Genomic DNA, 10,708 nt, shown 5'->3' with positions numbered 1-10,708 from the left:
AAAGAAATTTACATGAAAACAGTCCCATTGTTTGAGAACTTATGCAAATAATGTGCAAAGGGGTTTGACAGTGATTTAAAAAAATTAAATCTTTATCACTGCCTGAGAAACTTGGTTACCTATAAAGAACTCCATTGCACTTATTTTTTTAATGTGTACAATATAGAGTTGTTTTAAATTTTTTTTTTTTCTTTAAGCTCCGAACTTCCTCCTAAGCTTCAAAGTCTTCTATAATGAATGCCCTACAGAGAGTCCAGTGCTTTTCGGCTTAACATTTACGAGCATCCCTCATTACTAGTTAAGAAAATTGAAGATAACAACCACAAAAACTGACATAGCTCCAAGTATTTTGAACAACATAAATGTTTCCACCGTGGGTGTAGCTTTTGGGGACCACATAGGGATACACACCCCTCAGTGCTCAATCCGTAGAAGATGAAGCTCTAAGTGTCTCAGTTCCTGTTGATTGCCTCTCAGCTCCCTGGTGCTAGGAATCTGGATGTGTCCATTAATGCATGTTCAAACAATGGATCGCCCATGCCAGGAATCTGATTTCCGTAGAAGGACATGAAGAGGATGGGTGAGGAATAGGGTGTCGGACCAAATGTTGTGACATTTCCCTTTGATTTCTACTTCCTTTGAATTCTTTTGCATTTACTACCTAGCGTCTGTCTGGCTTTGGTTCCTTCAATTTCTTTTCGTCTTCTTTTCCTTCTGCTTCACTGTGGAAGATGATCAAAGTATGGAGTTTCTTCTATCCCAGAGGTTGGCATTTCTGCAGACACAAATGAGACTGGTTTGCAAGCACCAGTGTTTGAACACCAGGAATTCCTTTAATGATCATGCCAGACTACATAGACTTTGGAATCAGACACTGGTTCCAGCTCTGCCATTTACCATCTTTGACATTTTGGACAAGTCATTTTTATGTCTTTCAGCCTTGGTTTCCTCTTTTGTAAACAGAATCATCATTATCATCATCCTATCTTGTCAGTTAAAAACAAACAAAAAAACAAACAAAAAAACTGAGCAAATGGCCATTCATGTATTTTCAACATATATATGTGTGAGTATATATTTCTTTTTTATACAGGTACCATTGTACTATATATTATGTAAATTATAAAATACACAAAATTGGAAATTAAATAATGAAATTACAAAATAAACAGAAATAAATATTTTAATATTTTCTTCTTGTCCTGCACAACTTGTGGGGTACATGACCCCACTTTTTTGGAAAAGCATAATAAATGTAACATGCTTAGTGAAGCTGAGTCCCCCTAAAACCACGTTTCCCTGCCGGGATTATGATTATCCTCTCTATCCAAAACTTTATCCCCTTTCCTGTCCCTCCTCTGTTTCCCTCAGTGTTGAGGAGTATCAAAGAAAAGAGGGGACTGAACCAAGCAGGAAACTTCAGGGCCCTCCCAGATTCAAAAGCCCCTCCATAGCCCCCATTCTTTGTTTGTTGAAAAGGTTTAGTCTCCTAGGCTTTCCCTGAGTTCCAAAGAGAACACTCAAGCAGTTACTAATTAGGGAAGTGAGAGAATGCTGAAACAAAGGAAAAGCAGTTAAACAAGATGGGTTGAACAATAGTTCAGCAATAAAATAGAGCCCTATTTCCTCCTCAAGGGATATACACAACAATCTGATGCATATCTTTCCGCATCATAACGATCTGATTCATATCTTTCCTCATCATAACGATCTGATGCATACCTTTCCACAGAAGCGAAACCCCCACCCAGGTGGAAGATGGTGACTACATGCTGAGCACAAGCATGTAGACCCTAGACTGGTTGGAACCAGGAAGTTGATGATTAAGTTTCCCGAAACACCCAAAACACCCTGTCACCTCACTGCCAAATGATCAGAAGAAAGTCATGTACCTTGCAACCCTCACCCCCAAATTTGCCTTTAAAAATCCTTCCCTGAAAGCCACTGGGGAGTTTGGGTCTTTTGAGCATGAGCTGCCTGTTCTCCTTGCTTTGTGCCTTGCAAATAAATGCTGTACTTTCCTTCACCACAACGCAGTGTCAGTAGATTGGCTTAGCTGTGTGACAGGTGAGTGGACCCAAGTTTGGTTTGGTAACACTAGCACACTCTCTGACAGGAAGCAAAACTCACTGCATGCTATGTATTATTTATTTTTATGCCCAAAGAAAAGTCCAATTGAAATGAAGAACATGCAAACTCATACTGGCTTCTTTTGACATGACTTTGTTCTTATATAAGTAGCAGAAAATGGCTGAGTTATAAGTCAGGCTCTTCCAATAGAAAAGAATCTTGTTGCATAATCCTGGCCAGCATTGTCTTCTACTGAGAGAAGAATTACACAATTATTTTCCACAGCACCTTATTTCCAAGAAAGATTGGTGGCTTCTCCCCTTCAGGCGGACACTGAAGACAGCACAATTGCTTCCCCTGGTGTGAGGCTGGAGTGATATTGCCTCCTTGATAAATGAAAACTATATCTTAAGAATCTGTGCAAATGGGGAAGAGAATGGGGGAAGACAGATTCAAAATTGGAGGAAAACAGAAAAGTCTCTGTCCTTTTCCTAATTATCCTTTTACTGCAATCAGTACTGCCCTTGACATTACTTATCGTATACAATAGGTAAGACACACTGATTATGAATTTTATTGTTGTGACATTGAGTATAAGTCTAGAAATTTGTATAAATACTCTTGGTATAGAGGCTTCTAATTTCACACTTGTTCATTTGTTATTCCTAAGCATTGTTACATATACTAAGCAACCACTGTATGTCGGGCACTGTGCCAGGCACTATTTTGGGTATGAATTTGTCTTTTGAACAAAGAGAAGCAAGCCATAGGAACTGATGGAAATAAATAAAGAGCCCAAACTCCCACTCAGGAACTTGGGATTTGCTAGGGAATTTGATATGAACCAAGTGGTAATTGACCTCACACTTTTAAACTAGTGAGCATCAATCTTTCTCCTTGGAAATTGTTTTATTACCTACAATGTAAAACTTTAACAAAAAAAAAAAATCTTACAACAAAGTATTGAAAAAAATCAAGGAACTAAAAGCAGAACAGGAATTTGGATTCATCTTGATCAAAGCACACAGTAAGTATTTTAATTCTGTTTTGGTTATTCTGGATTCACTGGGTGTCCAGGCTTAGAGATTTCTTTGTGTTCAGCCTGTTTTGTTGGCTTCACTCTTCTTGAGGCATAAACTCTCAGTGTAGACAGTGGTGATGTGTGTGTGTGTGTGTGTGTGTTCTTGTGTTAGACATTTCTGGTTTCACCAATATCTGGTTCTCCTCTTATTTTTGCACACAGAGAAGACCACATTTCCTGGAACTTAGGGGAACCTGTGACAAGTTCTAGCTAATGGATTGTAAACTGAAGTGGGATGATGTCAGTTCTGAGTCAAGGCAAAGAAGGGTGCCGATGAGATACCCCTTGTCTCTTCTTCCTTCTGCTGTGGAGACGTGACCAGCTGGTTTAATATCCTTCAATCTGGTCCCTGAGTAACTGTATGAGCAGAGCTTCTCACTAACTTGTGATGAATATGAACTGGAACAAAAAAAATAAATAAACCTTTGTCTTGATAACTCACTGGGATTTCAGGGCTAATTTGCTATCTCCACATAACCCATTCTATCCTGACAGTTACAGGGTTTTTATATTTTTGTTTTTGTCCTGGAAGAAGAGTGGATATCTAGATCTTTCTCCAAAGATGTTCTACTCTGAGAAATTGTAAGCAAAGTACCAAGATTTGAAGACAACAGGGGACTGGAGTGAGAGCAACTTATGAAAACATCAAGGAAAAGGACTCAAATATCTAGAATAAAAATAAATGTCTTGCTGGCCAAGTTTGCATCATCAGAACCAGATGGTGGTTCTTCAAGGGATTCATCTATGGAATCTGAACTGTGACAAAACTTTTCCTTTATTAAAGAATGGGGAAGGTGTCTATTCAAGCTTTTAAATGTGAGGAATAAAGGGTGATTTTTCCATATGAGGCTTTTAAGATCTTACAAAATGAAGAGTTTGTACCATGAAAATCTCTGGAAATGATGACCACTTAGGTCTCTGAGAAAGATGTCCAGAAGAGGGAACCATAAATGGAAGCAAACAGAACGTGTCACAAGGAAGTCCTAAGGGAAAAATAACATTTGGGGCAAAAGTCCTCATTAAGAGTACATTGAAAACCTCCTAGTATAACATTTTTCTTCATAGAGCTAATATGCCATTACACAAGATGAAATAATCATCTTCAACTGCTAACTAAGAGACCTCATGCGATAAAACCCCTATGAGTAGAGGCTGTAATAAATATTCTGAGTTTGAAAGATAGTGACATTTCTGAGTCCCCTAAAGGCCTGGGAGCAGCAGTAGTGTGGCAGAATCTAAGGCTGACTTGTTGATCTGTGAGGCTCTTTCAAATGTACTTTTAAGGCTGCTTTCTTCCTAATCTTAAACACTTGACCTTTCAGTCTGATATTCTTCAGTATTATTAGATTAGATGATTAGTTATTAAATATACTGTCTCCAGTAAATAGGTAATTGTATAATGCAATGGCCTTCAGCTTTTCCAGGCCATGTTCCCATGACATTTACAGTTAGAACACTAAGTCCTTTTGTAGTGGGAATGTTTAACCCTTTCTGTGGGCAGAAGAATGTACAGGGATTTCCCTGGATCTCACATTCCAGTGGACCAAATGAAGGGCATTCAAAGATGTAGAGCATCACATGTTTTTGAGAGCTGTAGGACCCAAAGATCACAGAATTCTTGTTACATTTATGTCCACATAACAACAGTAAAAAAAAAATACATAAACCAACATTTTCCCTGTGACAAGCTGGGTGTGATGAACACAATGTAGGTACTCACCAGGGGTTAGGTGGATGCTTGAGAAAAGTTTATAGCTCTGTTCTGCAACCAAAAGCACACAGGAGGAGAAGTTTTAAACGTCTCTGTTGGTTTTTGCCAAATTTTGCCTGGTGTGAAAGAGTGGGGATGGAGAGAGGAGGAAGAATAGTGGGAAGGACAGGATCTAACATGTTTTGGTTGCTTACTATGTGCCAAGCACTGTGCCAGGCATTTTACTTACACAGACTCATTTAATCATCCCTGAAACAGAAACAAAGTATGTATTATTAGTCCTCATTTTGCAATTTAGGAACCTGAGGCTCAGAAAGTTTAAGCTAGCTCAAGATCAAACAGAGTAGTTGAATTGGGATTTGAACTTGGATCTGTTTGACTTCAAAGCCTTTGTTCTTTACTATATCTCACACTGTCTTCCTTTTATTAAGTGCCTACTATGTGTAGATGTGATGTTACTCCTGTTATGAAAGCAGGGGGGGGGGGAATGGTTAGGAAAATCTAAGTATCAATAATCCATCAGATGTCTTTTTAATTGAGTGTTTACTGTGTTCCTGGCAGCACACTGTGAAGAAGACAAGAGATGTGTGGAGACACAATTATAGACCCTCCAATTAGAGGTCAAACTTGAGTTGAGAAGGCAAAGCAACACAAATAAAACAATTCCTAAATTGGGTCCTATGAATGGCAAGTCTAAAAGTTCACCAAGGTGGAGGTAAGTATGGTCTGGTAATGGTTACTGGAATCCGAGGGACTATAATCTTGTAATGCAGCCAAGATTTGGATAGAAAGGGCACTTCAGGTACGAGGTGTGGGTGATGTGAGCCAAGGCCTGGTGTTAGTGTTGCAGAGGGGACACGAGCCTGGAGGGGGAGGAGGAGATGACCATCTGATTGCCTTCCCCTCCCTCTCTGGACCTCCAGAGTATCCTGGGCTCCTCTTTATTGCTTGTACCACACTGAGGCAATTAACCGCATGCACTGCATACATGTCCACCTTTCCAAGTGAGCTCCTTGAGAATAGAGACTGATCCTATTCATCTTCTTGTTCCCAATGCTTCAAGCAGTGCAGGGTCCCCACAGGTGTTCAATAAATACTTGTGAAATGGATGGATGGAACAATGGTTGCTGGTGAAAGGTTGAATAATAGGGGGTAAAGACTAAAGCCAGACTGACACAGAGGCAAGAAAAAGTTTGGACCAGAAATGACAGTAAGGAAGGTCTTGCTTGAGTAGGTTAACAAGATAAGCACAGTACTTACAAATGGATTAGAATGGTGAGAAACAAGGAAAACTGAGGTAATCAGAGCCTGGAGCAGTAAAATTGAGAATGTGGAAAAGGAAGAATGAGAAGTCAGAGAGCAGTGATCAACAACGGGCTTTGGTCAGAAGGCTGACGTAAGAGAGAAGGGAAGGCAGGAATCCTACAGGGAGGAATGTTGGATGCAGGGAAAGGATCTTGTTTTAGGGAATTATGGGCTACTTTTAGACAAGTTGCAGATTTTAAAAATAAACACATAACTCCGTTTTTTTTAGGGTGATTTTAGGTATTTGGAAATATCTATGAAGAGAGGCTGGGAGTATGGATGAGGATAGCTGCATAGATTCAAGCTTCTACCTGTTGGAGGCACAGTCCAGATATGTCTGGGGGGGGAATGATTGCCTCATAAACTCCCAGAGATGATGGTTTCTGCCTGGGAGCCTCAGGCAGGATTTGAGGAATGAAACGATCCACTTGATTTAGTTCACCATGAGATCTCCTAAGGCCTTGATGTGTGATTTCAATCTCTGATTAATCGAATTAAATTCATTTTTGAAGCCTCTTGAACTGATGGTTAGTGATACGCAGACATTCTGACTGGCTCTCAGTGCATCAGATTCCTACCCCGGTTGACTGCACCCTGCACCTGCTTCCCCTGCAACAGTGGGGTTGGGGCAGAGGAAGGTACACACACACACACACACACACACACGATGTTCGTACATCACCAGAGGATTCTGTGCATTCAACACGCAGCCAAAACAATGGTTCGGGTTGGTATCACACCACACCACACCTGCTTACAGGCAAGGAACACAAACCACATGACACTTCACTCTACTGACATCAGGAGCTAAGCACAAACCATGACTCAGAACTTGAGACATCAGTTTTTTCTCCTAGCCATGAAGGCATTCCTTTCTCTCTTTTTTGAGGGATAATTGACATATAATATTATATTAGTTTCAGGTATACAACATAATGATTTGACATTTGTATATACTGTGAAATGATCACCACAATAAGTGTAGTTAATGTCTGTCACCATACTTGGTTATAAACATTTTTTTTTCTTCTGATAAGTTTTAAGATCTACTCTATTTGAAAGCAACTTTCAAATATTCAATAGAGTATTATGACCTATAGTCAGCATGCTGTACTTTACATCCCCCAGGGCAGCCCTTCTTTGAACTTGAAACAAACCCATAAATAAAGAACTCCATCCCCACCAGCACTCCCAAACAACTTGGTGGACAGAGAACTCTGTATTTCATAAGAGATGCCTGCAGAGATTGCAGTAAGTTTCCAAAAATAAAAGTACAAACAGTTCCCCTCACACTTTTTTGTTACGATAGCTACAGGACCAAGAAGAAATGCGTACCATCCTGGGGGCACAGAATGCACAAGGACTAGATTTTGCCCATTTTCATAACCATCATGGAGTATAGTTGGCTCCAAATCCTACAGAGTCGTCCTGGCATGTTTACAGGGCTCAGACCCACACCCAAACCATCAGGATGGTTTAAGATTCGGGGAACAGGTTTCCATACTGCCAAATAGCATAATTAGGCATAACGTCTTAAGTGAACGTATTAGCTCGGGCTTTTAACAGTGTGCAAGCCTTGGCTTCCACAATAACCGCTTAATCTTGTGTGGAAGCCATCCCAGGCTTCACTAGAACACAGGCACTGTGCGTCCACCCGCAGATAAAGCAGATAAAGCTCGGAATGGGTTTATTTACATGGTCCTTGTTAGTCATGCAGCCTGTGTGCAAACAAAACAACATTATTCTTATCTCCTTGGAAAGTTTAATTCATTAGCCATTAAAAGCTAGTGCAGAAAGAGGGCCAGGCACAGGGAGAAGTTCATCCTAGCACAGTAGCCCTGGCCAAAGAGATTTGCGGGGGCAACTCTCACTGATAACAGCACCATGATGGCTGCCTAATTGTTTTTCATGAAGAGTTTCTCCAAGTAAGGTTGATCTCTCTGTAATTTAATAAGATAATGTTGCCAACGGTCTCTTCAAAATACTCTGTTGAAACTTGCTGTCCTCAGGCTCTTCCCAGAGCCCATTCCTGCCTCCTGCTTCCTGTCTGGCTTGTTTTTAGGGGCAGCAGCCTCTGGGCCAGGTTCATGTTGTTGAAGAGCTCAGCTCAGGATGGGATGGTTGGTCCCAGCAGCTGATGGAAGCCACCGGAGTGAGTGAGTTCTTTTGGGAACAGGGATGGGTCTGACCACATTCTTCGCCACCTTAAGGTCGGGGAACTTCAGAACCGCAAACCTGGACCACTCTACTGAAAAGTCATGCTCAAGGCCAGGTGTCATATGGGGGAAACTGTGGAGATGGGGGTGGGGTAGGGGAGGGGTAGATGGGAACTGTCTGTACTTTCTGCTCAGTTTTTCCGTAAACCTAAAATAGCTCTAAGAAATAAAGCCTACTATTAAAAACAAAGAGTCACGCTCACCCACGGTTCTGGGTTTTGAGAGGCCAAGATTGATTTGAAAAGGCTTTTTCTTCCTCTCCATAGGAGACAGAACAGGGGGAAGCCCAGAGATTTGGAGGGCTACACCCAGGACAGAGAATTATTAGAAATAAAAATGCTCCCTCCTCTGAGCTTTGGCGGCCTCAGTTGGTAGGGTGGAAAGTGAAACTTTACCCCGCTGAGAGGTGCCACTGGGCTTAGCACCCCTTGAGCTCTTCCTGACCTTGTAGCAAACAATACATACGTTTGTCTGTTTGGTATTGCACGGGTGGATTTGTTACTTGATTAAATGTTTTACTTTTCAACTGCTTAGCTTTATGTTGGTCAGCCTTCGTGCTGGAGAAAGAATTTGTACTAAAAACAATAAACAGCTTTGGAAATAGGTTGGATCTAAAATAAATAAGGTTAATATTGCAATAATATGTCTTAGGCTAAAGGGAACTTTAGTCATCATCTGGTGCAAACCTTGTCCACTCCTAAGTGGGCACGAAAGAGTTAAATAATAAAGCCCCAGTCCGGAGGGTAGTGGAAGTTTTAATCCCAGCTGCTGCCCCTGGGGGTGAGAGGAAGAGATATTTGATAGTCCAAAGCAGAAAGTAAATATGGAGTAAATTACTTCCATGTAATTGGGGAGATTATTTCAAGTAGATTGCAACTTGGAAATGGACTGCTTCTTTTTGAAACCTGGGGTGACCTGTACATCTCCCACGGTGGCTTCAAGGTGGCACCGAGGGAAGGCACAATTCCTGGCTTTCAAGGGCAGCTATAGCTAGCATATTTTATAAAGTCAAAACTACACATCTTTGATCCTCGCATTGCTCAGATCTGTGCAGTAGTTAATAGGAACAGAAATATAGATAGACTTAGAAATGTGACCAACAGTAACCTACCACCTTAAAAATCTGAACTGTGAGTTCTTATAGACAGAAAACAGAAAACTGTTTGCAATTAATATAATTGCCCTCATTCAAGGAAATGGTCAATTTGATCTGAAATGGTGTGGAAAAGCATGGGAGGGGATCTGGGTGAGACACCTAGAAGAACTATTATAAATTTTTTCATATAATGAGCCAGTTTTTCCAGTAGCTTCCATTCTTTTGTTCCAGTGCTCTTTCTTGAAGCCAGTATGAATAGGCTCCAATTCTGTGTCCACATCATAGTCTTTCCAATATTTGTCTCCTTTTCTTAAGTGTGTAGACTCTAGAATCAGAGAAGCCTTGTTGAGGTTCAAAGCTGCCTTTGCCTATCACCTCTCTGACTTTGGGCAAATTGCCTGGCCTCTCTCAGCCTTTATTTTCTTATTTGTTAAATGGGATAATAATAGTACTTGCTTCGCAGGCAAAATGTTGCGAGGACCTAATGAGAAAATGCATGTAAAGCACTTGTCACTTAGTTCTTTTTATGACTATGATGATAATCCCACATAATATAATAAATTATTTCTCATATGACATGATATTTAGCCTACTCACCATTCAATTTTTCCTTAAGTTATTTCAGTGTGTAGCATTCATAATTGAACAAAATGCTCCGTATGGGCTGGTAGTACAAAGTAGACTATCACCTCCTTCATTCTAGGTTCTATACTTCTATTGATACAACCAATTAGAGTATTAAATGTTTTTGTTTATGTTTTATCTTTTTTGTGGGGGGAGGAGATGGCTACTCCAATCAAACTGCTCAGAAAACTCTCTCCTTCTCTTGTACTTTGGTAGTTTTAGACCCTGGTGCAGGACCTAACATTTATCTCATTACATGTGATCTATTAAATGTTAGTTCCTCTTTCAAATCTATGCAATCCATTTGTTTATTCATTCATCCATTATAGAAACTTTCAAAAATATATTTTTCATGGACCAGGCTCAGTGCCAGTTTTTTGCCATATTCTGAGATTTTAAAATTCACTGGAGTTTCAGTAGAGCATACTTTTTACATCTTTGTGCAAATTGTTGTGTAACATGTTGCTAAAACAGGGCTAAGGGCACAGGCCTAAGGAATGTCTTTAGAAACTCTCCGCAAGGCTGACCAGCACCATTTGGGCACTGTAGTTTAATCATTATGAATTCATCTTATTGTGGTATCATTTGGTACCAATTATTTTTCA

At 40.3% G+C, this 10,708-nt stretch overlaps 1 protein-coding gene across 15 annotated transcripts in view; it reads left to right on the top strand.

Moving 5' to 3' along the window:
• Positions 1-4,178: 4,178 nt before the first annotated feature.
• The window catches only part of LOC309638069 (uncharacterized protein), a 37,402-nt gene continuing 30,872 nt past the window's right edge, over positions 4,179-10,708 (top strand). For 13 of the 15 annotated variants that reach the window (XR_014250981.1, XR_014250984.1, XR_014250985.1 and 10 more), the window contains exon 1: positions 4,179-8,323. Coding sequence is in view for 2 of the 15 variants with exons in the window: in XM_082413597.1 (XP_082269723.1) it covers positions 8,280-8,323 (44 nt within the window). In the remaining 13 variants the exon portion in view is untranslated. The remainder of the gene's footprint in view (positions 8,324-10,708) is intronic. The other 2 variants (XR_014250982.1, XR_014250983.1) reach the window with 1 other exon arrangement.

Source organism: Balaenoptera physalus, assembly GCF_965194825.1.
Source record: "Balaenoptera physalus genome assembly, chromosome: 1".
Classification (NCBI taxonomy): Eukaryota; Metazoa; Chordata; class Mammalia; order Artiodactyla; family Balaenopteridae; genus Balaenoptera; species Balaenoptera physalus.
Note: the sequence above shows the minus strand (reverse complement) of the source record. Positions and strands in the feature narration are given on the sequence as shown.